At 44.8% G+C, this 26,627-nt stretch overlaps 1 protein-coding gene across 3 annotated transcripts in view; it reads left to right on the top strand.

Annotated features, from left to right (window-relative positions):
- UBXN8 (UBX domain protein 8) overlaps positions 1-26,627 on the top strand; it is a 235,495-nt gene that overhangs the window by 71,984 nt on the left and 136,884 nt on the right. For all 3 annotated transcript variants that reach the window (XM_069235637.1, XM_069235628.1, XM_069235642.1), the window contains one exon: positions 25,927-25,997. In XM_069235637.1, coding sequence (XP_069091738.1) covers positions 25,927-25,997 — 71 coding nt within the window. The remainder of the gene's footprint in view (positions 1-25,926; positions 25,998-26,627) is intronic.

Genomic DNA, 26,627 nt, shown 5'->3' with positions numbered 1-26,627 from the left:
CTTGCCTGCTGGACAATTTAAGGAGCGGGTCCAAGCTTCAAGGTATTGGGTTTTCCCCTTTTCATTGAGGCTGCAATTGAGTGGTGGACAACTGTGGTGGTGGTCCTGTTGATAGTTGTGAGTCCGTACTGAGGGCATCAGTGCATGCAGGACTGCCAGGACAGTTATGATTCCCCCCCCCCCCCCCCCCTCGTCTCATTTTGATTTCTTTTTTCCCTAGTGCCCCTAATGAGGCAGGGGGCCCTGCTAGAAGTTAAAATGGAACTATGCTATATGGGTAATGTAGACTAGTGGCTTTTCTGGTACAACTCAAGGTGTCACAGAAAAGGGAAGGAGTATGTTTTATCAACTATGGAGGCAGCCAACGTTTTGTTGGGAGTGTGAATAAAAGCAATAAAAAAATTATACACTGCCAATTTTGACACTTCTGCATGGAATCCATGGTTGGTGTCCTGGGGAAATACATTTATGCCTCTGATGGTGGAGAAGTGTGTTCAGTGGTGTGGGTATAATGTATAATGTAATACTATAAGAACTATGGGCCAGATGTAGGAAGGCTTTTGTGCCTCGCAAACGGCAAAAAACGCCGTTTGCGAGGCGCAAAAGCCCTTACGCGATGCAGAATCACATTTTGCGAGTCGGTACCGCCTGCAAAATGTGATTCCGACTCGCAAATAGGAAGGGGTGTTCCCTTCCTATTTGCGACCGCATCGCGATGTAGAGTTGATTTGTGACCGCGAAAGCGGTCGCAAATCAACTCGCAGTTACCATCCACTTGAAGTGGATGGTAACTCATTCGCAAATGGGAAGGGGTCCCCATGGGACCCCTTCCCCTTTGTGAATGCAAACCAAACTATTTTTTCAGAGCAGGCAGTTGTCCTATGGACCACTGCCTACTCTGAAAAAAAGCGAAACAAAAAGGTTTCGGTAATTTTTCTATTTGCAGCTCGTTTTCCTTTAAGGAAAACGGGCTGCAAAGAGAAAAAAAACTGCTTTATTTAAAAGCAGTCACGGACATGGTAGTCTGCTGTCTCCAGCAGGCCACCATCCCCGTGAGTGCCTAGACTCGCTATGGGGTCGCAAACTGCGACCCACCTCATAAATAATTATGAGGTGGGTCTTTGCAACCCCAGAGACACCTTTCTGCATTTCCTTTTGCGAGTTGCAAATTGCGAGTCGCTGGGACTTACAATTTGATACTTGCAAAAGGAAACCTACCTACATCTGGCCCTATGTCTCTCTGCTAGTTCCTTCACTCTTTCTATTGGTGGGACCTGTGTAGTGATTATATGACTTTTTTCTTTGGTGGGATTACATATTGATAGATTTTTCAAGAGGTTTGCAACTTTTGAATTGATTGTACCTTCTCTTACTTTGTGGAATCAAGGCGTGCAACCTTGCCTATTGACCTATGCAGTATTTGGTATATGTGCACAGTGAGTCTGTTTGTATTGTTTTGTTAGTAAAGCAATACAACCAACATCCCTCCTAAGCAGAGAGACCCAAATACTAGCTAGATTACCATTGAAACCAATTGTGAGAGTAGTAACATGTTTGGCTCACTATTGATGTAAAATTGTGTTTTTTGTTTCTGAGCCCTCACTGCATTTCTTTTATATACATATGTTTGCATACTTATGTTCACATATATTGAGTACATGTTTATTGTGAGTTTGTTTTACATTGCACTTTATTAAATCTGCTGTGTCTTAATGTTGCCGTTTATATTACCTGATTGTGCTTCAAAATATTCAACAGTATTTCACTGTAGGCATTAACATTTTTTTAAATGTTCAATAAGGCCCTAACAATAAAACTAGATGAAAGAGCATTTGACTTGATTTTCGATTATAATTTTTATACCACCAGAGGTGACAGCGGGCAGAGGTGCTAGTGAAGCGAGTCTGCCTGGTTTTATCATTTGGCTGGCAATTCAGTTTCTCTGCACTCGGAACGATATCCTTGTTTATTCTTTGAAGGTATGTGGGCAAGTGTGGGAACAGTTAACGGTCTGACAGGCTTCTTTATGTGCTAGAGGTAATTTTGCTGAAGGCAAGATGCAGAAAGGGTTTTGGTAAATTATCACAAAACTATGATGAGACCCTAAATCATGTTGCAGTTCTTTTTGTTAGTCTGTTTATTGATTACAATAGCTGCCACTATTTTGTTTCTTTCTACAACTATACATAAACTTGGCACTAGAAAGTAGAGTTTGGTTTTAAAATACTAATTTAAAATATTCCTTGACAATGTTCTTAAGTTTGTCTATTATAGCTTTATAGCACTCCACCCTCCAACCCCCATAGCGAGCTATACAGGCCAGTAAAGGCTGTCTCCAGCATTAAAGGCCAGAGTAAAAGGCTAAAAGCCAAGAAATGCAGTACTATGACCAATTTCATTTCATGTCTCACAGTGCCACACCTTTACATCTTGCACGTGGTGTACTATCCTGGGCATGGTAAGTATACATTCTAAATGTCCTAACCCTACTGTTTTTCTGCACAGATAAGGCCTTTGACTCCCTTCCAAAGGGACTTTGAACCCAATGAATGGAATAGTCTCAGAATGTATGGATGTGGATCAAATAACCCACCATAACACTAATAAGAGTGATTAGGTGGATTTCACTTTGGGATGGAGAATTGTACAGGGTTACCCGTGTCATCGTTGTTGTTTTCACTGGAGTTGAATCTGCTAGCCATTTTGGTTGGTTGGTACCTTGGTACCCATTTATGAAGAGAGGGAAGGATGACATTAGCTCTGTGCTGACCCTGCAAGAGCTCTCTAGGCACTCTGAAAGGATTTATTTTTGTTATGTAGCCCTATCGTCTGTTGATGAATGATCTTTAAGAACGACTATCAGCAGATCCTCTATGGGCTTTTTGGTTGTTATAGAGCTTGTTTGTTGCACGATCAGTTGTATGAGAAATACTAGTAAAGCTGTACACCCATGGAGGATGCTGGTTTATTCAGTTTAAGATACATTTTTTCATTCAGCCCAATATGTACACTATTAAGATTTTACCCTCCTAATGCATCTGTCCCCCTTCCAGCCACAACGATCAGCCTGCTGAGTATATATTGTATATGAAATAGGGTTACACCTAATTAATTTAAAGACATTTGGTGGTTGGCTCTTGTTATGTAATGTCAAATCAAATCATGGCAGAAAGGAGAAGTATTTTTTCAGTTTGGGAAATGCAATATACATAGATGCACAGGTAGCATCTGTATATTTCGGGAAAGATTGCAGAGCTCTCTGGTATCGTGCAACAAGAGAGGGGGTGAGGGAGGGCGGTAAGGGAAGTACTTCCCTGAGGTTGTCTCCCACTGATTGCCAGAAAGGCTGGATGGCCGAGCAGTTGTGCAAGATGTGTGGCAAGTCACAGCGGGTGTGAGGGCATCTCCAGCAGGAGGCGTTGGGCAATAATCCTGCGGTGCACAGTTTCTGGGGAGTCCAGTATCAATCATGTAACGTTTTAAAAAGGCAGAATTTCAAACAAGCCTCCCGTGCCCCACGGTCCCTGGCCACAATGATGTCTGCCCAGTCCTCTAATTTGTATTCGATCTGTAGGTGCGTCTGCCATTTGATTCTGAGGGAAAGGGGGAGGGGAAATGAGAAAAGGTGCCGACTAAGCAATGCTTGTAATCCTGAGAGAGCCCCCCTCAGTCGACCACAAGTATCTAGGAAATGGAGTATCGGGGACTGAGGAAGGCACCAGGGGGGGTTTCCCAGTCAACTCACCAGACAGTGTCTGATCTGAAGAAAACGCCACGAATGATGTTCGGGGACGAATTCCTCTCTGAGTTCCGAGAACGACTTCAGCCTGCCCTCTGTTAGAAACTGATCCACCCTCTCAAGGCGCTTTGAATGCCACTCCCTCCAGAACACCTTTGAATGCCACTCCCTCCAGAACATAGTCTGTCCCACGATCCGGAGGCCCTTATTGCCCCACACTGGTGCCCTGTCATGAATCTGGGGGTCCACCTGCAATAAACGGTGTGCCTGTTGCCATGCGTTACGCATGGCCCGGATCATTGGATTGGTGATATGGTGGGATGTCGGCCCTGACACATAGAGAACTTGGAGACCCGATGCTGAGCACGAAAGCGTCTGCTCTATTTTCACCCAGGCAGGAAGAAAATTATCTGTGAGAGATGTAGAGCTAAAGCATAATGTTCCACCGAGGGGAGGCTCAGACCCCCTTACTCCCGTCGGGCAAGTAAGGTGGCTCTAGGCAGCCGAGGACGCATAGACCCCCAAATGAATGTCCAAACAAAACGATCTATCTCCCGAAGGAGAGACAAGGGTATCCGTAAAGGTAGCATGCCTAGGACATACATAAACCGTGGCAGGGTCACCATACGTACTGCCTGTACCCTGCCACACATTGAGAGACCCAGATGGGGCCATTTCTCAAAATCCTGGTTCATACTGACAAGTAGTGGGTCCAGATTGTCCGCCACCATTTTGTCTAAGCCTCTGTTCATGTCGATGCCCAAGTAATGAAGACAAGATTGTTTCCACTTAACCAGGAGTCCGTGAACTGAAGAACATAGAGTTCCTGGGGAGAAAGGTAGCGCTTTGCTTTTATCCCAGTTGATACAGTAGCCCGAGAGGAGCTTGAACTCCGAGAGAATATCTTTGAGGGCTAAGAGGGAGCTGGGCAGATAAGTGAGAGTAAGTAGGATGTCATCCGCATATAAGTAGATGGTGGAAATGCCGCCTGGGATTGATATCCCGGAGAAGAGTTCAGAGTTTCGGATTGTTGCCGCTAAGGGTTCTACGGCTAGGAGAAATAGTAACGGGGATAGAGGACAGCCTTGACGCGTCCCTCTATTAACCGAGAAGGCCTCCGAGGAGAACCCTTCTCAATTTACCTGAGCGGACGGGGATTCGTAGAGCAGGAACACTTTATAAATACAACTAGGGCCAAGACCAAAAAGTTTCAACACTTCCAAAAGATACCACCATTCTATTCGATCAAACACCTTCTCGGCATCCAGTGAAAGGGCCAGGGTCTCCTCAGGTGAATTCCAGGCTGTCCAGATAGCATGGAGTAATGTGCGAAGATGATTCCTCGACAACCGACCCGGTGCGAAGCCAACTTGGGTGGAGTAGACCAAAGCAGGAATGACCTTTTTAAGACGGGTTGCTAGGACCCCTGCTAGGATCTTGATATCTCCATTGAGAAATGATATGGTGCGATAGCTACTACAAAGGAGAGGATCCTTACCTGGCTTGGGCAGGACAACAATGGATGCCTTGTTACAGAGAGGATATAAAGAAACCGTCTGATCGGCCCCCTGAACCGCCTCATAGAGGGCATCTACAGTATCCGCACCTGTCCATTTATAAAATTCTGACGTGAACCCATCTTCCCCGGTGGCCTTGTGGTATGGTAAGTTAGCTATGGCCTGTTGTGTCTCTTCTGTGCTGATGTCACCCTACGAGAGCGCTCTACCTTCATCCGAAAGACATGGTATATTTGCCTTCCAGAGGAAGGCGTCCAGGCGATCAGTATCTGCAATCACTTCCGGAGTGTACAGCGTCTGGTAAAAATGCCAAAACTCCTCCGCTATATCCTGCGGATGGGCAATGAATGTGCCATCGGGTCTGCAGAGAGCTGGGATGGCCATCGCTGCCTCTCTTTGACAAAGTTGAGCGACTAACAAACGACCCGCCTTCTCTCAGTGTTCATATTGACCACGTCTCAGTCGCTGCGAGGCATATGCTGCTCTCGATTGATAGGGGAGTTAAGCTCCATTTTAGCTAGTTCCAGACGACGGCGGATGGGTAGAGAGGGTGTTCTGGTGTACTCCCGGGTGGTCTGCCTATATAGTCTTCCAACTTGCACTGTTGATCCCGTCTTTGAGCATTGGATATGGCCACAACCCTTATTAATTGCCCTCTAATCGTTGCCTTCGCCGCCGCCCATAGTAGCTGTGGCAAGGTGACCGAGCCTTTATTGTTCCGAAGATACGTAGCGACATGGGATCTAAGTTGTTCTTTACTCTTCGGGTTCTATATCTGGGGTTAGGGAGGCACCAGGGCTTGTGATCGGGAAAGGCCATCCCTAGTTCCAGGGCCAGCAGTACCGGGGAATGATCAGATAAGGCAGCCGGGAGGATGTCAGACGTTCAAACCAACTGCAATAATCACTGACTGATCAAAAAGTAGTCCAAGCAGGATTGAGTCCCGTGGACTGAAGAGACAAAGGTGTATTCTCTATCAGTTGGGTGGGATATGCGCCAATGGTCTAACAGACCATGATCTGATATAACATTGTGTAGGAGGGCCTGATCTGTGTTGTTGCCTGAATCAAGACCGCTTGATCGGTCCAAGATGGTATCCTGCACCAGGTTCCAATCCCCGCCCAACAGGTACTGAGAGGCATCTATCTCGATTAACAGACAGTTAAGAGAGAGGAAAAAGGAGCGTTTGGAGCCCGTGGGTGCGTATATAGCCCCAACACAAATTGTAGAAGAGCCTAAGGCAAGCTTGGTGAGGACGTAACGCACCTCTGGGTCGCACCATGAGTTAAGAAGTATGAAATGTAGAGAACGGCGTATAAGTATCGTGACCACACACCTCCGCCCTGAGCCCTGTGCCGCACTGTGCACGGATGGCGTTCCGCTGAAAATCACCTTGCCCACCCAATCCCGTCGAGTTTTTCAGATTCCGATGGGGAGAGATGTGTTTCCTGTAATAATGCAATGTCCGTTTTTTTAGACCGGAAATAAGAGCATTTTTTGTCGCTTGATGTAGTGTGTCATACCGTGCACATTCCAGGAGAGAACTGTAAGTGGAGTCGTCGGCCCCATTGTGCAACGTGATAAAGATCTATTCAGACGGGGTAATAAACATCGTAATCTTTAATAGGAGAAGTGGGGGAGCGGACTAGAAGCAACAAGATTCCGTGCACTTGAAAAAAGGAAATAGGTCGAGTAGAGAGGGGGATATAAGGGGGGATCCTCGGCCACTGAATGAGAAAGAGTCTAGTAGGCAGGAGAGTAAGGAGGGGGGGGAGATAAAAGGTGTGAAAAAGATAAGAAGGAGAAGAAAAGGGGAAAAGAACAATGCCCCAAAACAGAAAGAGAGAATGTGAAAACAGACACAAGAAAGACAAAGGAAGGGATGGGAAAGAAAAAAACAAGGATGATGAAAGATAACAAGAACTACAACGCGCAAGAAGATATCTTGTCGCTAAGGGTCCTGCTATACTGTAGGTCGGAACCTGTAGGATCCGTGCACTGGGTGAGCCAGGGGCAGGCGGGAGGGGGACAAAGGGATATATATACACCCTAGGCGGATCACCAAGAGGATCCACCAACCACTGAAGCTGGCCGAGATGCATTTGGACAAGGAGAGCCTAGGTTAGAAAAGGGCAAGGAATGACCGGAACCAACTGGGGACATAACTAGAAGAGGATGATAGCGAGAACAATAGACTCACCGTCCAATCGTAGTTAGATAGGAGACACTAAAAGCGAGGATAGGAACTCAGTTATCCCAGCATAGTACCCCCCTGTGCCACCAGACCCCACCCAGAGGGACCAAGATAAGCTCGGCAGTCAACACTGGAAGCGGCGGAGGGTGGAACGAGAGCCCCAGGACCACAGGGACTGGGACATTCGCCCAGCACTTCATGAAAAGTACCTGATAGGGGAGAGGGGGGCTTCAGAGAAAGGGACACAGAGTGAGGATAAAAGTTCCAGGACCAGGGCCCCTAGGACATCCCATCAGATTGACGGATGAGGGAGGATAGAACAAGGAGAGGGTGTACAAACCTCCCCGGAACCCAAAAGAAGTGGGTTACTTGGACTCTACTGGGACCGTGCCCCGCAGTGGCCCCCGTGAGCATATATCTACAGAATAGGTGGGGGAAAAGGCGCGGGGGATTCACTAAGGAGGACTGGGGGTATCTGTTGGTGGAATCCCCTCCCATGGTCCAGGGCAGGGCATACGAGGTGTGTAATGGAATCGGTTCCGCGCAAAAAGAGTAATGAGTAATGAGTGCCAGGCACAGTGCACCCCACAACATACAGCACAACCCGGGAACGATACCACAATAGCCACAGCTACTCTAGGGTTCTTACTAGGCTATTGCACTCAGGGAGACTAAATGATCACAATCAGGATCAGAAGCACATGGAGGCTGGCCTCGTAAAAGATTGTAAATCCAAAATAAACACACACCATCGCAAACTTGAGCCAAGCATGGAAACAATCCCGAACCCCCACCTGGTCCTTCCCCACAAAGAAGAAAAGCAATGATTGTAAAAATTTAGATACAACATAACACTTATCTGTCCAATAAAGAAAAGCCCCCTGCCGGGTACAGACCAAGAAGACCTCGAGGCACCGCTTGGGCCAACCTTACGTGTGTTCTTTAGATGTTGGTTTTAAGGGGGAGCGGGACTTGTCTCTGCCCTGGTCCTGAGTGTGGTCTATCACCGCCTGAAGGGCATGATCATGACCCTCCTGTGATTTGAGGGGGCGATCGTAGACCCTGCCTCTCTTAGGCAAGGCTGTGCGATGTGGTTGAGACTGTCGAAGTAAGCATCAGCAAGGCCTACTAGTGCAAGGGGTTCGCCCTTCTATGCACAAAGTCCTCAGACCATATAGGAAGAAGTTGGCACAGAAACTGAAATAAAAGACAAAGTTTATTAAACCTCATGAGGTGGTACTACAGTTCAAACAGCACCCTTCGGCAATGTTTGAAGTAGCACACTGAACTAAGAGAGCATGGTCCTTTTATACCCATGCAGGGGCTAAAAAAAAAGGTGGTACAGTTATAGAAGCAAGACTTATATACATATAAGGTCATATGGAAATGTACATTAGGAGGGGCTAACAGTTTTCAAGGACTAGTAGACACATTACTGTCGGTTACTAATTACTAACAGCTGCAGACCTTACTGGGCATGTGCAAAGTGGGAGATGCTAAATATAACTTGTCACTAGACAGATTTTCAAGAGTAGTTAACAGGAAGGTAGGACAGAGCACATGGCAGCATGTGGCAGAGAAAATGGCTGCCATGAATACAAATGGATTTCGCGAAATGTTCACAATAGTTGCTAAATACAAGATGTCTTCTGCTAATGCTTAATCTATTCGCTACTAAATTACAACAGACGACCCTTTCAGCATTAGCTGAAGACATTCGTCTTTCTGGGATAATCTAAATATTCATCTTGTGTATTTATGCTCATCATTTCAGCTATTTCCTTATCTAACATGTGCTTTCATTTCTGTAATATTTCTTTTGGTAGGCATACAAGCAGTAATACACATGGAGCAGAACATTGGACCACACTGAATACAGATACAGCATGTGAAAAATATTGCAATCATTATACACAGGATAGTCAGTAGTTTCCAGCCCCAGGCTGAAACAAGAGCCCAAAACCATCCAGAAAAAGTCCAAGTACCAGTCTCTGTGTGAATTTCTTCAGCAATTTTATGCAATTTAGATATTGCATCATATGCTCAAGGTGAGTGATCTGGAATGAAAATGCAGCAACTACTACCGATGATGCGACATGCAGCACCTCGATCAGCTAATATCACATCTAGTACCATACGATTTTGGAGTGCTACAATCCTCGCAATTCGGAGCTCCTCAGTAATATTCCCAAGTGCCAGAGCTGCCTGATTGGTAACAGCTTCCACAACCCTAGTCAATCGTCTCACTTTCCTACTGTTTAACGCAGCACCCACAAAAGAACAACCCTAAATTAAAATCAACATATTGTTGCAGGCTAGTGTCCGTTTGGTCTACCTCATTTGTACTTATTGTCCTTTTATATCTATTTTTAATGATGTCATTGAACAGTTTAAAATCTCGGTGATATGATGCAGGTGCCAAAAACACAGGGGGTAATAGAAAAGATGCATAACACACACCTGACCACCCAACCGGTATTTGGTAATATCCATAGTTACCACAAACAAAATGTGTATTATGTGAAGCTGTAAAACTACTATTATTTACCCCCTCAATAGTTAAAATCAAGGTACAATCGCTTATCCCCACTGGAATTCGCCCAATGCTACGTATACATAAATCTGCTTTAGTTTTTGTAACAGAAATCACAAATTGTTCTTTCTTGTCAGAGTCTCTTATATTTGTGGAGACATATGGTATTGAAACATTGTCCGGTTGATACTCTTCCCATTCCCATTTAGTTCCTTTGGCTTGGGGATACCCATCTTTGGGGGTTATTCCAACTTTGGAGGTGGTGGTAATCCGTCCCAAATGTGACGGATTTACCACCAGCCGTATTACGAGTTCCATAGGATATAATAGACTCGTAATACGGCTGGTGGTATATCTGTCACTTTACCGTCACTTTTGGGACGGATTACCACTTCCTCCAAAGTTGGAATAACCCCCTTTGTCTTGGTAGCATACTTTATTAAGGCGAAAAAGAAGTCCGCCATGTGTACGTTTTCCAGATGCAAACAAAAGCGTATACCAAGCTTGACAAGAACCATTGTGTGAAAAAGGAAGAGGAATGAAAGGTGTTCCTCCTTTCTTTTGATGCACAGGTATAATTGCACATACCCAACAGTTAGTAGTATTTGTAGCATTATGAGTATGATGCAACATCTGAATGAAAGTATTATTGAAGTACGATTGAAGATGCTTCTGCTCATGATAGGGAAGCGTAAAGTAATATTGATCCTCTGGTACTGGAGTAGTGGCAATAAAAAACACACGAGCAGGAGCCATCTTTTCAACAAACCAGGTGATTATTGCCATAACCACCAAAACAACAACAAACCCCATAGTACTAATGATCACTTTGCTATTCATTTTAGCAACAGTGATAATCGACCCTTCCAGAAATTAATTAAAAACAATCGTTGGAGTTCTTATCCCTGGGCAGCCGCTGATTTCTTCACCATGGGCCAAGACGGGTGTCACTACTCTAATGCATGGCTGATCCCCCCCGCCCCTTGCCACATTGGCTCTCCGTTTCACTAACCCAGGGCGGTAGCTCAACCAGTTTTTTCCAGCATTACAGATTCTTTCCTCAGTCTCAAATTATATTGCGACACTCCAGAAATCGTATGGTCCGGGAAGAACTCTGCAGATTCGTCAGGTGATATAGCTCGGCCTTTCCCCGTAGACAAAATCGGTCAGCACAGCAGGTTCCACCAAGGTAGGTAGAACTCTCTTGCAGTGAGTACTATGGACCCAATTCTTTCGGTTTGTCACTCAAACTGCTGTCCTTGTCGCAAGGAGCACCTGCTCTGGGCCTCGCCACCTTGGTTCCAAGCTGCTTGATCTTTCAAAGGACTGGTCACCAGGTCGGAGTTCATTGACTTCACCTGTAGATCTGTCAGGAAGTGCTTCTCGAACCTGTTGATGAATAGAAACCAAATTGTCGGTTAATTGTGCCAAATAATCATTCATCAGGACACAAGGTACATCATATACAGAATTTGGCTTAGGAACTCCCCAAATGTTCATTGGCCTTCCAAATACTATTTCATTCGGGGTAAGACCTGTTCGAGATTGTGGCACTGACCTAATATACAGTGTGGCACTGCCTTAATATACAATAATGCCAACGGTAATGCATCCGGCCAAGTTAAAGATGTGGAAGCCTGTATCTTCGCTAACTTCAGCTTCAAAGTAGCATTATACCTTTCCACCAACCCTGCTGATTGTGGGTGGAAAACCTCATGGAACTTCTGTTTGATCCCTAATCCTTTCAGGACATACTTAATAACTTCCCCAACCAAATGAGGTCCGTTATCATTCCATAAAAGTCTGCAAACACCAAACCTAGGGAAAAATTATTTCAAAAGCACCTTCGCTGTGGTAATGGCAGTATTATCCTTTGTGGTGTACGCCTCTATCCATTTACTGAAGGCACATACCACCACCAAGACATACTTTAAATTGTTGCAGCGTTCAAGCTGAATATAATTCATTTGTAGAACTTCGAAAGGTGCAGTTGGTATAGCAAACCCTCCCGCAGGAGTTTGTGTCCCTTTTCCAAGATTGTATTGTAAACAGATCAAACAAGACTGTACTACTCTCTTAGCTGTACTGGAAATTTCTGGATGCTCCCAAACTTGCGTAAGCAACTTCGTTATTGTTGAAGCTCCAACATGTGCCAGCCCATGTGCCATCTGAACCATAGGTTGTACAAAAGCTATAGGCAATTTCCATTTATCCATCTGCTTATTCCGCCAACAGCCATCATCATCCAATTCTCCTTCTTCAGACCATTGCTCACCTTCTTTCACAGAAGCAGATTTCTGTATATCTAATACGTCTTGTCTAGCATTATGCCAATGTTCAGCTTGTGACTTCACTACATACATAGAAGTAGGACTTTGCTGCATCGCAGTCTCACGTGCTACGCGGTCCGCAAGGGCATTACCTTGCCCTATCTTATCGGTCACTCTCTTGTGTGCACTACATTTCACAGTAGCTATTTTCTTTGGATATGTCAATGCAGTCAAGAGGTTATGCACTAATTCTCCGTGCATTATCTGCATCCCGTGGGATGTGAGAAAGCCTCTCTCCTTCCAAAGCAAACCAAAAACATGAGCCACTCCGAAAGCATAGCGGCTGTCTGTATAAATGTTCACACATAAGTCAGTACTAAGCTCACATGCTCGTGTCAAAGCTATTAGTTCAGCTGCTTGAGCTGACTTCTTTGGTATACGAGCTGTCTCCTCTACCGTGTGTATTGTGGTGATTGCATATGCAGCTGAGGTCGTACCATCTGGCAACTTCAAACAAGACCCATCAACCCACAATTCCCCATCTACATCTGGACGGGGCGTATCTTGCAAATCAATACGACCCTTTGTCTGTTCTTCGGTAAGGAATATACAATCATGTGTTTCTTATGACTGAGGCTGAGTCACCGGATATGGCAACAAAGTGGTTGGATTTATTGTTGCACATCTCTTCAGTGTAATGTGAGGAGCCAGAAATGTCAATTAATTTCCTGTCAGGCAAGCGCTAGTTAAATGTTGCGTCTTTGTTTGATTTAAAAGAGCATCAACTGCATGGGGTACTAACACCAACAGCTTATGTGACAAAACTATCCCTTCACTCTGACGTATTGACACAGCTGTTGCCGCAACTGACAAACACCCAGGCAACGCTCAAGCGACAGGATCAAGTACTGCTGAAAAATATGCACAGGGACGCTGCATATCGCCATGTGTCTGTACTAAAACTGACAATGCACATCCATCTTTCTCATGTACGTAAAGTGCAAAAGGCTTTGTGTAATCTGGAGTACCCAACACTGGTGCTGAACAAAGGGCTTGTCGTTGCTGCAGGAAAGCAGTCTCACATTCATCTGTCCATGGGAGTATCTTTAGTCAAAAGTGCTGGCAAAGGTTTGGCAATGTGTGAAAACCCTAATATCTATTGCCTTATAAAAGAAATAAGACCAAGGAATGCACAAACATCTTTCTGAATAGAGGGTACTAGTGTGTCTAAAATTGCTTGAATTGCTTGAATACGATCTGATGTAAGTGCACGGCCCTCCTTAGACAAAAGGTGACCTAAATAGGTTACCTTTGGTCTACAATATTGGAATTTCTTTTGTGACACTTTATGATGGTGTGAAGCAAGAAAAGAAAGTAAGGACAAAGTGCACTTTTCAGATTGCTCAGGGGTATCGGCTGCCAACAAAATATTATCGACATATTGTATGAGAGCCACACCTTCAGGCAAAACAAAAGAATCAAGTTGTTGTTTTAACGCTTGACTATAAATACTAGGACTGTCAGTATAGCCTTGAGGAACTCTGCAAAATCTATATAATCGTTTATTCAAAGTAAAACCAAACAAATATCGGCTGTCAGGATGAATAGGAAGCGAAAAGAAAGCATTCTTCAAGTCTATCACAGAGAACGTAGTTGCTGTCGGGGGAACCAAAGTAAGAAGTGTTGTGATGTCAGATACCACAGGATATTGTGGTACTTCAATCTTATTCACTTCTCGTAAATCAGTAATGAATCGGTAAATCCTAGTATCAGTATCCTTTTTCAGAATAGGAAGAATCGGACTGTTACAAACATTATACGGAACTTCAACTGCAATAAGATCATGCACAATTTGTGTGAGTGCTTCTTTGCCCTCCTGTGAAATTTTGTATTGAGGCAAACGTGGCAATACAGCTCCCCTCCTTGACACTAATATGTACCGGTGGAATAATCATTTGTCCCACATCAGTATCTGAAGTAGCCCACAGAGTACTAGGGAGTGAAGCTAATGCAATATCCTCTTTAACAAGACAAACTCTTTCCATCACAGGATGATTATCATTCAAAATACCACGCACCCCTTCAGGAGGTCATCGTATTGTAGCCCTGAAACACTTGAGCATATCAAGGCCCACAATATTGTCTGGTGTATTTGGAGAAAGCAAAAACGGACATGGAGCAGTAAATTTATCAACATGGAATGCAAGTGGTTGTGACAATGGGCTAGGGGAAGGTGTTCCATTGGATTTTTCCGCGGGTCAGGTAATGCTGTTTTAGGTGCCATTACAGTATACACCCAATTATAAATAAAATAACCCTTAGCATCAACAGAAGTTTTATCATCACTTGTACCCGATCCTTTAGGAGGAACATACAAAGGCGCGGCCTCCTGCATTGGTTCCACGGGAACTATCATAGTCTTATCTGTTCCGAAGATGGAAGCTTGCACCCTGCCGGTCCTGAGAAGTCTGTGCAACTATGTCCACAGCCCTATTCTCCTCTTGCAAACGCACTGCCGCAACACATAATTTCACCAAACGCCTGATTGCATCAGCCACCTGGGAGAAAACAAAAATACCATCACGCATTTGCTTATGATCAGCTGCTACATCATCGGGCTCCAACTCATCAGAATATTTACGAAATAGTTCAATAACTTCTGTGCAAAATGCCTCAGTAAAATATAGCTGCTCCTTTTCCGTCCACCCTTTCATGTTGTCTAAAAGTTCTGAAGCAGAGACAACGCTATGAATTGCTTTACGAGCAATAGATCTAAGCTCAGACGCACGGTCAACAGGCAACATAGAGTGACTGTCTCGTATCTTCTGTTGCTCCGAACCGGAAACCTCAGCTAACTCATGAGGGGCAGAAGGAATGACACACAGAGGTGGATTGCGATCTAGTAACAAAAAATTATTGTGCGGTCTATTAAAGATAGGATAGAGAGGTTGCCAAACAGTGTATTGGCCAGTTACCTGTAATTTACGTTCTTTCCCTTCTATCTCCTTTGAATCGTTTCTTTCTTTCTTTCTTTCTTTCTCATTTCCAATGCTTTCACATATACATTCTTCCGCTGCTCTTTCTCAAGCAAGGCTTGTTCACGCTTCACTCGTCCACGCACTTCTTTCTCCCACATTCGTACACAGTCAAACATACCTTGCCTAGACCTTTGCTTACACATACATTGTTCCACATACTCAATCTTTCGCAAATCAAATGACTCATGCATAGGCCAACGTAACTCAGGATCCGCATAAGTGTATTTATTCCATAATGTGCTATACATTATAGAAGAAAGACCATGTTTAACATACATATCTCTATTGGGCGTCCACTCTCAGGGTGCTGGTTGCGATTCTTCCAGTCTCAAATTGGTACCATTACAAAAGCAACACATCCTACGAAGTGCACTAAAAACAGGCATGCCAAAAATAGTGCAGAATATGCAGTATTATAATCAAAGTAGCACTTAAGGTAACTTTAGTACAATGTGCCGTTCAAATCAAAATTAAATTGGAGAAAATTCTCCTCATTACCTGCCTATATAAATTGCAATTTACATATCAATTCAAAGGACACAAATTGACTAGTCACCCAAAACACGAGAGCCACAGTAAGTGGTGAAACAAAGGCATCAAAACCCACAGCAAGTGCCGTAAAACAGCTCTTACCAATCACAGAGCGTCCAGGTTCCAACTGCCAAGTTCTAAAATCGACCAAATGGTCACTGCACGATGAATGAACAAAAAGGATCTCAGTCGAGGACCGGCGCCACCTGGATGGTCAAATCAGAAAGAAGGGAAAAACGCTGTGGTTGCCAAGACTCGGGTCTCCTCAAGCATTGATCGTCTGCAGCGAGATCCCAATCCTTCGTCGCGACCAATCCGTTGGGCGTCCGAGTCGCCGATGTGTCCCTGTTCGGGTGCCAATTTGTCAAAGTAAGCCTCAGCAAGGCCTAGTAGTGTAAGGGGTTCGCCCTTCTCTCCACAAAGTCCTCAGACCATATAGGAAGAAGTTGGCACAGAAACTGAAATAAAAGACAAAGTTTATTAAACCTCATGAGGTGGTACTACAGTTCAAACAGCACCCTTCGGCAATGTTTGAAGTAGCACACTGAACTAAGAGAGCATGGTCCTTTTATACCCACGCAGGGGCTAAAAAGAAGGTGGTACAATTATAAAAGCAAGACTTATATACATGTATGGTCAAATGGAAATGCACAGTCGACAGGTATAAGGGGCTAACCGTTTTCAAGGACTAGTAGACACATTACTGTTGGTTACTAATTACTAACAGCTGCACACCTTACTGGGCATGTGCAAAGTGGGAGATGCTAAATATAACTTGTCACTAGACAGATTTTCAAGAGTAGTTAACTGGAAGGTAGGACAGAGCACATGGCAGCATGTGGCAGAGAAAATGGCTGCCATGAATACAAATGGATTTCGCGAAATGTTCACAATAGCTGCTAAATACAAGATGTCTTCTGCTAATGCTTAATCTATTCGCTACTAAATTACAACAGAGACATCGAGGATGGTGCAGAGGAAAGGTCTCCAGGGACGAAGGTATGCAGGTCTGAATGCGTGGCAGCAATATCCATTGGGTGGGAAGTTAAGCTGTCCAGGAAGGAGCCGAGGTCCGCGGGCTCGAGAAAGTCTCTAGTCCATTGTGTGTGATCCACAAACGAGCTGGTTCAAAAAGACCATATTTAACATCCAGGTTTCTGAGTTGCGGGCGAAGGGCCAGAAATGCCTTCAGCTTTTGATTGGTTAGTCTGGAGAAATCTGCTGCCACCTTGTGACCTTCTAAGGGGAACGGGCCTTGGGATTTGGCCACCGAGATGATCTGACGGGCCTGTTCATGACACAGAAAGCAAACAATGATGGGACGAAGCCTATCGGGGTTCACCTTATGTAGTGAGCCAATCCTATAGGCTCGTTGGAACTCCAGTAGAGGTAAAAAAATCCAGACCCGATATCTCGGGTAATGTATTTTTGAGAACAGTTTTAATATCGGAGCCTTCCTTGTATTTCGGAATGCCAAAAAAGCGAACCTTGTCTCTGTGACTCCTATCCTCCAGGTCAGTGACCTTCGCACGGAGCGATCTTAGCTTTGCCTCCTGGGCAGGCAACACCGCAACCCGGTCCTCCACTATCGAGAGACGTTGGTCCAAGTCAGTCACGGTCTCCCGGAAACCGGCGATGTCAGCCCGTATAGAGGTAGAGGACACCGTCAGGTCAGAGATCTTTGCATCCATTACCTCCAAACGGTGCTCCACTGTGGCAATCTCCTGTGGTATACGGTCTGTAGCCTCCATTGGGGGGAGCGGTGCAGGTAAGGACGTGGGACATGAAGGCGCTGACTGTGCTGCTATGTTTTTAGATTGTGCGATGGCTTAGGAGAACAATAATTGGAGGGAGTGCTTGCCGGAGGGCTTCCCGTCTGACATCACCCCAAAGAGGCAAAGTTCCCAGGGAGGAATCACCAAGGCAAGATGCAACTGCTCAACCCGGGTCCCGCTGAAGGAGTTGGAGGTGTGTGTGGCGCAACCGTCAGGACCTCTGGCGCCGTCTGGGGTAATTAACCAAGGGTTAGGGGGCCCAAAAAATATGTTATCCTCGATGACGGGATTAGGCACCGACAGGAACAGGCTGCCGTGCAGGGATGCGCTCCCTCATCATCCACAGAAAGTCCGGTGGCAAACCCCACTCTCAGGGGCGTCAAAGTCAGTCCGGCCCGGTAGTAGGCCCAACTCCAGGCACCAAACCAAATCCAAAGCAGGGGGAGCGAAAATGGAGATGCAGCTGTTCTATAAAGAAGCTCCACTGAGCCTGCCCAACTGGGACCTCAGGCACCCCTCCAACAGCAGCCAGTAAGTGTCACTCTAGGGCTATAAGCCAGGTCTCATGAGGAGAGAACCCTGCCCGCTGGGGCCCCCAGCGCCAGTCTCTGCTGCCGCCCGGGGGAATCCAAGCGAGACGCGAAGCCCCCCTCTCGCACTCACCAAGGTAGAGCGCGTAGGCAGTGATGGCAGTGTGTGAAGTCCGAATGTGGGCCCCAATCAGTCGCATTTGCCAGGTGGGGCCCACAATGACCTCACGGTGAATGGTTGGGCCCCAGCAGGAATTCTCTATCCACGTAATGAAAGAGGGGGAGGGCATGTACTCCTTACCTCCCCCTCATGTCAGGCAGGTCAGTGCGGCAAGGGCGGGGATCCAGTCGGCATGCCCCACCAGGGAGAGACGCTCCTGGTTGCCCGCTCTGACGCAGTTCCAGTCGGGCTGCTCTCTGAGACCGAGGCTCAGCGCATCTTCCTAGGCCGCGGTCGACTTCCAGATGAAAGCAGCTGAAGGGACTGCTGTACTCCTCTGGGCCCCCGGCAGTCAAGTCCATCATCCCCAGAGCTCTCTGAGATGGTGGGCGAGACTCACGGCGGGAGGTAGCGCCCCCTTCACAGGCCCGACTCGACCCGGCGCTCAAAGCTCGTCTCTCAGGCGGCCATTCGAGTCGATGGCCAGACCACACCCCAGCATTTGTATATTTCAATTATATTACTTTGATTTTAATTTGCAGTGTTGTTATTTAAGGAAACGATCCATGCAGCGATTACTTTTTTTTATTTTTTATCATGCACTTGATGCGCTGTGCCTTCACCGGGTCCATCCGCTTTTCATTTTGATGCTGATCTCTGACTTTAATTGGCTCGAGCACTGTTATCATCAATTAAAATAAAGCATTCAGTTACATTTCTAGGGTCTACACTGTGCCCATCCAGAACGCTTTCAAAATCTTTTCCTTGTTAGTGTGTACACCACCAGTATTGATTTTATGATGTTGATTTTCGGCTGTAAACCTACATTTCAATTAACATGCACAGACCACCACACCTAGTCAGGCATCATCTTGGTGACTGTGATGGTTGAAGGCATTATCATGACAATTTATTTGCTTGTGTGATCTGATCATGGTTTTATAGGCTGGTGTTTGCACCCTGCAGTCCCAAATTGTCAGCATTTATAACATTAGTTACTTTGTTATTGCAAGTGGTCTAATGTCCTACTCCTAGTCCTTCTTGTAGAGTGGAGAGCGGCATGGTAACTGGTGATTGAGTCTTTGGGGTAAATGATGAACCAGTTATGGAGGCTTGTGAGTGTATCTAGGAGAAGGTGTAGATAACTGAATTGGAAACTTCGTAAGGTGAAGGGCTTTGCAGACACTCTGATAGGCTTCTTAAAACAGTTTTTTGGGCCACAGAATACTACCAGAGTAAAATCATTAAATGGGCAGACAAAGACCCAGGAGATGCAGCTCATGATGTAGAATTTCATTATACATTTTTTTTCAAAAGAAAGTTTAGGCGCTAAGCCAACTCATTGTGGCATTGTGTACTCCTTGAAAGTCTTAAACACTGACAGTTTGCAGGAGTTTAAGCCTGCTAGTGAGCTTAGGAAAGACCTGAACAGGTAACTTGACAGCTTATCGGTTTGGTTTGCTCTCAGCTGAATTTCTCTTTGGATTTGTTTATGATAGAACTAGAAAAATTGTTACCATGATCATAATATCATTACCACTGGTTAAGGGCTTTGTGATATGAGAGGTGCCTCCTAATCTTGTACAGTTAGTTGTCATCTCTCTTCAGCATGAACTCCAGACAGATTATTACCTGATCGCTAACCTCCCAGTTATCACCATAGTTTTGAGGCATGTCCTGCAAACAATTGATTAGTGCCAAATAGGCCACGCAAATCCGGATAATCCCCAATTTGGCCAAAACATGATACAGAATGGGAAAAGATAACAGTTGCCAAAAATTTATACTGCCAATCACTCCCTCCTTTCGGACCCACATTACTTGTTGGGTGAAAGATTAGATGCTGTTTCAAGGCCATTTTTAAACCCCTTTGGATTTAGTTTGCAGAGTCCAAGAAGAGTCTGCCCTCTCCTCAATTTTTCAACATCCACTTACTCAGCTGGGGTGCTGAGGAAGTTCATACCAGTTTTTCAACTACATGACAATGTGGTGGACTTTCCAGGTGTAGAAAACGTAATCACTGACTGCCTGCAGAGTTCCAGAGGTGGGTGTGACCTGCTGTCTTAGGGCCTGATCACAACTTTGGCAGTTGAATGAGCCGACCACCAAAGCTGCAGGGAGGAGGCTGCCGTCATACCGGGGGCCTCCCCCAAGGTCGTATTATGATATTTCCACCAGGCTGACCGGCGGAAACATCGTATTTCAACATTTCTGCCGGTCAGACCGGCAGAAACAAGGCCGTGGCATTGGCCTCAGCTCCCTTACCGTGGCACAGCAGCACGCTCGAAATGCGCACTGTTCACAATGCAGTCAGTGTGCATTCCATGGATGGTGGGGGGGCACCTGCACTGCCCATGCGCACCTGCACTGCCCTGTGCTTTCCACCAGCCTTTTTATGGCAGGGACCCTGCCTTGAAAAGGCGGGCAGAAAGAGGACTCATGATCAGCACAGCGGCGCTGACTTCAGTGCCACTGTGGCTGACCACAACTCTGACTGTCACCACCCCGTTGGGATCCATGATCTTGGGGGTGGTCCAACTGCCAGAGTTATAATCTGACAGTCGACCGCCAGGAGTACGGCGGTTTGACCGCCACCGCAGGTTTGGCAGGCCTTGGACTGCCAAACTCTTAATAGGGCCCTTAGTCTTAAATGGGTATGAGAGAGATGTTAAGACAATGCAAGGGACAGCCTCAGCAGGAGTAATGTTTCATTGTCAATGCCTGATGGTGTAGCCCTTCTGCCATGAAGCGCCTTGATTTCTGACTTTAGCCCATTGAGGAAACTAGCGGTCATCTAGAAATTTAAGTGGGGAAATAAATACTGTGTTTCTGAAAAGTAATGATTTGCATTCAGAGATCCATTAATGCTTGGCAAAATATTGTTTTCTTATACATAGCAGAAGAGAATCAATATATATGAAAGTGGATTATTAGTTAGAGTAAAGTTGATTCCAACTTCTCAGGGTGAAACCATTGTTAATAGATTAACCTGAGCTCAGCTACCTGGTAATTATGGCACAGAGCAGACAGGCTTAACTTGTGTAAAGTATTTTTGCAGTACCAAAAAAATAATAAAGTCTAAAGACCAAACAATAATAATCCTAAACTGACTTAGAAAAATAGGTCAAAGTTTCTGAAACAAAATGACATAAAAATAAAATTAGCTAAAATATACTATGCGCCAGTGATATTCAATGAAAGAGGCAGACTAGGACCTAGGTGCAAGTTTTGGAATGTTAAATATATGATTTAGGTTTAAGCCAATTTCAACACGTATAAAAAGGGGGAGCACATGCACTTTACTCCTGTTTACCCACAGCAAAGTGCACAGAGTTAAAAAAAAAAAAAAACAGGTAAAATACAGCCCAGAAAATGTTTAAAAGTCTAGGGTGACCTGGCGGAAAGGGCAGATTTCCTACAATCACCATCTTCCTCCTTCAGCTATTCAATCTTAGACTGCATCAGTCTTTTGATAAACTGAAAGGGACAGACTTTCAAAGGCTGCTAGCAGTGCAACTTTTGTGCTGCAAGCATCCTCTGGTTTTGTGTGGCAAAACAGTAACGAAACATTTGTTGTGTAAAAGGGCGGTGCACAGAAAACTCCTCATTGTTAATAATGGGGTGGGAATTGGCAGCAAACCTCTGTGCATAATACTTGGGCAGAGGACTGCATGAAGCAGTATACCTTCAGCTCCTCATTTGAATTTGCAATGTTGGTGGCATAGTTACTTTTGATGAATGGGGCATCAGGGGTTGCAGTGAGCAGTCCATACAACAGCTGTTTATTCCTCTTGATGCCTGTAGTCTGCACATGCATAGTGTACGCTTTTAGACACTGACAGGCTTGTACGCTGCAAAAGATTACTAATTGCTATCCAGGCTGCAGTTACAAAGCCTATCTGTATTACACTGAGGGGGTCATTATGACTTCGGCGGATGATTTACACCATCTGCTGAAGTCGAGACAGGCAGGTTGCTGTCAGTGCAGCCGCCTCCCCGCGGGCCCCATTACGAGTTTCCCACTGGCCCTGGGGGGAACAGCCTACAGCATTGTCTCCGGATTGTAATGAAGCAGGCGGCAATGCTGTAGTGCGTAGGGTGCACCAGCACCCGTCACAAAGTTAGTGAACTTTACGACAGGGCTGGCCAGGAGGCCCCTGTAGTCCTCATGCAAAGTGCATGGGCATTGCAGCCCCCCGTGCACCCTGCACCCTATCTCCGCCAGCCTTTAGATGGCGGTGCTACCACCATGTAATGGGTGGCAGAGAGGGGTTGTAATCCCCAGGGAGGCGCTGCTTGCAGCACTGCCCTGGCCGATTAGGACCACCAGCACTGCCAGACCCTCTTGTGGAGGAAAACTGGCAGTGCTGGCAGTCCGACCGTGGCATGACCGCCGCATTGATAATGTGGCGGTCAGACCTCTGTCAAAGCGGTCGGACCACCGCTTTGACAGCAGTCAGACCGCCACTGTGACAGGGTCGTAAGCAGGCCCTGAGTGTTAAAAGAAGAGGGAAACATCCCTTGGTACGTTTCACTCATTCCAATTTCACAAGTTGGACGGGAGAGAGAGGATGTGGTGACTTTAGAGCTGGGGAATGAGGTTGGAGTCTCAGTGTCGGCTCAGCATCCTGCGATTCTCAATCATCTAATCCCCCATGCCTACAAAAAAAGGAATGTGTCCTTGAACTGGAGGGGATGTAAAGCGCTCCAATACCTTCAGGTGGCGATTGTGCTATATAAAACTGCCAAAAAAGAGATTTGCATTGTATGCATAGCGATTTGCAGTGACGATAATGTACTACAATACACATTTGTGCATTGCAAATGGTACTTAGCATTTCTAACATACTTTTATGCATCTATCCCAAGATTATCTATATGTTGCTTTTTTACAAATGGAGTTTAAAACTAAATTAAACATGTATTTTTAGATAGATCAGTTTTTAGACTATCTTGTCCAGTAGTTGATAAGCACATATCAGGTTTGTCGCAGAAGCATGCTACCCTGAGTTTTTCTTTAAGGGTGTTTGTTTTTGCTTCTAAACCAGTTAAGCTATGTAATAGCAGAAAACATCTAAAAGGGTATATGGCCCATTAATAAATAATAAACGAAAAAGCTGAAATGAAGTGTAAAACAAAAACAAAAAGAAAGGAAGTGGGCTTCATAGTTATGAGATAATATTAGTTGGTTTAATCTATGTTCAAGGGGCAACAATTTTAGACTGCAGTCTTATTGAATGCGAGGTAAGGTGCTTAACTGCAATTTTATTGTCATTGCATTTTTTGCTATTAAAAATATTTTTTACATCCAGCTAATTTCATTGGACTATCTCCCGCCAGGGTAACCCAGTCAACTGTTACTCCTCACTTTATTAGACCTTTTTCTAAAATTATGCTTAATAATTTGCAGTCCAATTTGGAAAATAACACGCCAATTTTCTTGGGTTCTATTGGCTCTGACATGCAGGCGTATGATTGTTGTCTTGTACCTCATTAGAGAAACTTGCTCTTCTCCCAACTCGGGTGTCTAGTAGGAAAAGTATCTCTAATCCTTGGTTTGATGAGGCCCTTAAACAAGAAACAATAGTATGCAAAAGTGTAGAAAGGGCATGGAGAAAAAGTTACAGTTTAGAGTCTGGTCTGAAGTACTGTATAAAAAGGCATTGAAGAAATAAGTAACCATGATCAATTACACAAAGAGAGAGTACTTTGAAGGAAAGATAGAAAGGGCAGTGAATAAACCTAGAGAAATATTTAGGATTATAAATGCAATTTACTTGGAAGATTCTAGATGTGCTATTTTAAATCTCAGGTCTGGTTCCTCTGACGACCCGTGCCCCCCATCTATTTTCACTTTGGGAATAGGTGTTATCAACCCAATCTTGGATGTGTTGCTGATTGTCATTAGCCACTGCAAATGTGACTTTGTGCTGGAAGAGGGCCAAAATTGCCCCTCTTATTTAAAAAAAAAAAAAGGCCTTGTGCGGACCCTGATGTCCCAGGCAAATACAGGGCTAAATCACTTCTACCTGCACCTTCTAAGTTAGTGGAAAGATTTGTCAACTGTCTCCTCTCCAACTAATTAGAAACCTAAAGGTTACTTCATCTGAGCCAATCTGGCTTTAGTACAAGGCACAGTACTAGTACTGCGACCACCTTGTTGGAGGACTCTGAACTGATTAAAACCACCATATATGCAGGTAGCAGGGCAGTCCTCGTATTGTTGGACCTGTTGGCAACATTTGACACTGTTTCTCGTGCCAGGCAGCTTGCACACTTTCAGGGGATTGGCATTGGGGATAATTCGTGGAAGTTGTTGAAATTCTTTCTTGAGGACAGGAATCAAGGAATATGGTTACCCCCTTCCTCCTCTGAAAGTCAAAGGGTTTCAGTAGGAGTTCCTCAGAGCTCTGTGCTTAGCCCCATGATGTTTAATATAATTATTTATCATTATGCGCCCCGGCCAAGGTGGTGGAGTCATTTGGGACTGAGATTATTTCTTATGCAGATGATACCCAAATCTTCTTTCCCTTAGGACCAGGATGCCATTCAACCCTGTCTCTCTCCAGTTTTTCGGTGGATGACCTTTAACCATCTGAAGTAAAAGACGGAGGTGCTGTGTTTCAGACACAACTTCGTTCTCAATCTGCTCTATTGGCTTGTAGGGGTGTCTCCAGCGGATGCCTAAGTAGACTCTGTAAAAGAAAAAAAGAAAACCTGTAGATAAAATGTTATAGCAAAATGTCCTTCCATAGCCATATTATCTTGGTGGTTCGCTTGTGCTTTGGCATTTGCACATGGCAAAAAATTGTTTTCATTTTCCTCCAGTTCTGACCAGGATGACTGTGGTGTTGGCTTTTGTTATGTCCAGGTTGGACTATTTTAACACACTATATGCTGGCCTGCCAAAATACCTGTTGAGAAGGCTTCAGACTGTTGAGAATGCAGCCGCCTGGCAGGCCTTTGGCTACCACACATTTGCGTAGTTTGCTCTGGTTTCCTGTGGAAAAACAGTTTCTCATCACATTCTCTCTGTTAATGCACAGAGCGCTCCATCATTTAGGACCTGATTAACTGACAGGATTGTCTTTAAATCCCGATAAGAGTCCTACAATTCTCCAATAACCATCTGGCTAGGATTCCAAGAGTTTGTCTGGCTAAAGCTGGGGGTCATTCCTTTTCCTTTTTGGGCCCCGTAGGTTGGAACAATCTCCCTTTGGATTTGCATCAGACAAACAATGAAGGATTATTTAAGAAAATGGTTGAGACCTGGCTCTTCTTGCTGTAGGTTTTGCAGTAGTTCACCTTTCTTCTTTTTTCTGACTGTACCGTTTTAGCGCCAGGAAACCACATGCTTTAGAAATCTCTCCACATGTATTCACATCTATCAGATGGATTCCAAAACAAACTGTGGTTTTGTTGCTAGTTGCATGAAAAGAAATACGAATTTGCACTTGTCTACATTGAGCCTTGCTGTGGATACAGACATTGTAAATCCCATATGAACTTGTGAAGAAAGTGTTGTCAAGGGAATGTTTCGAACTAAGGGAATGTTCTTGTGTGATAAGTTTGAAAGTGCATTCACTAAAAATTCTGTGAAGCCCTGAAAAGTACTTACTCAGATATGCTTTGTTTAAAGTGTCTGAAGTTGAGCAGGAGCAAAGAAAAAGACGGGCAAGAAAAGAGCAACAGGAGAAACTGAGTGAAAAGGTAAGCCACTGTATTTTATAATAAAGATTATCCATCCAAACCTGCAGTCCTACATTACTGATCCACTGTGGCACCAGTGTAGGTCGTACTAAGCTTGGCTTGCTCTTTTGCCATAAAAAGCTGTGAAACTGGGTAGGCACACCTAACAGATAAGGAAATCTTGGTCTCCTTGAAGCTCTTAACCACTACTAACTGGCATGGATGAGCAGTGCGTTGCCTGTGGCAGCACAGCTAACCATTGATGACTCCTGGAATAATGTTCCTTCTATTCATCGCTTTCACTCTGCCTATGTTTACTTTGTGCCAAAGTAGTGCCTTGGAAAATCCTGCCTACCACTGATTCACAACAAAAACAATAACTTACAATAAATTTTTTTTGGTTACCTTTTCTTTATGAGAAGATCTTCAGCTAAAATAAAGGCACAAAAGGACAATTGAGGGTGGGGGAAGAGGGACCGGGTGAACAATTCTGGTGAGTAGGGTGTGTCCTGCTGTTTCTTTTTATTACATTAAAACAATACACCAAAGGGAGACCTTATTTGATGTTGGAAAGTATCACAGGAACATACTTGGAGGTCTTTTGCATTGCGTACTTGCAAGTCAATTGGGGAGGACTTACTTTGCTGATAA

Source organism: Pleurodeles waltl, chromosome 1_2, assembly GCF_031143425.1.
Source record: "Pleurodeles waltl isolate 20211129_DDA chromosome 1_2, aPleWal1.hap1.20221129, whole genome shotgun sequence".
In the NCBI taxonomy this organism is placed as follows: domain Eukaryota; kingdom Metazoa; phylum Chordata; class Amphibia; order Caudata; family Salamandridae; genus Pleurodeles; species Pleurodeles waltl.
The sequence above is the reverse complement of the archived record's forward strand: the minus strand, read 5'-3'. Positions and strand labels throughout refer to the sequence as shown.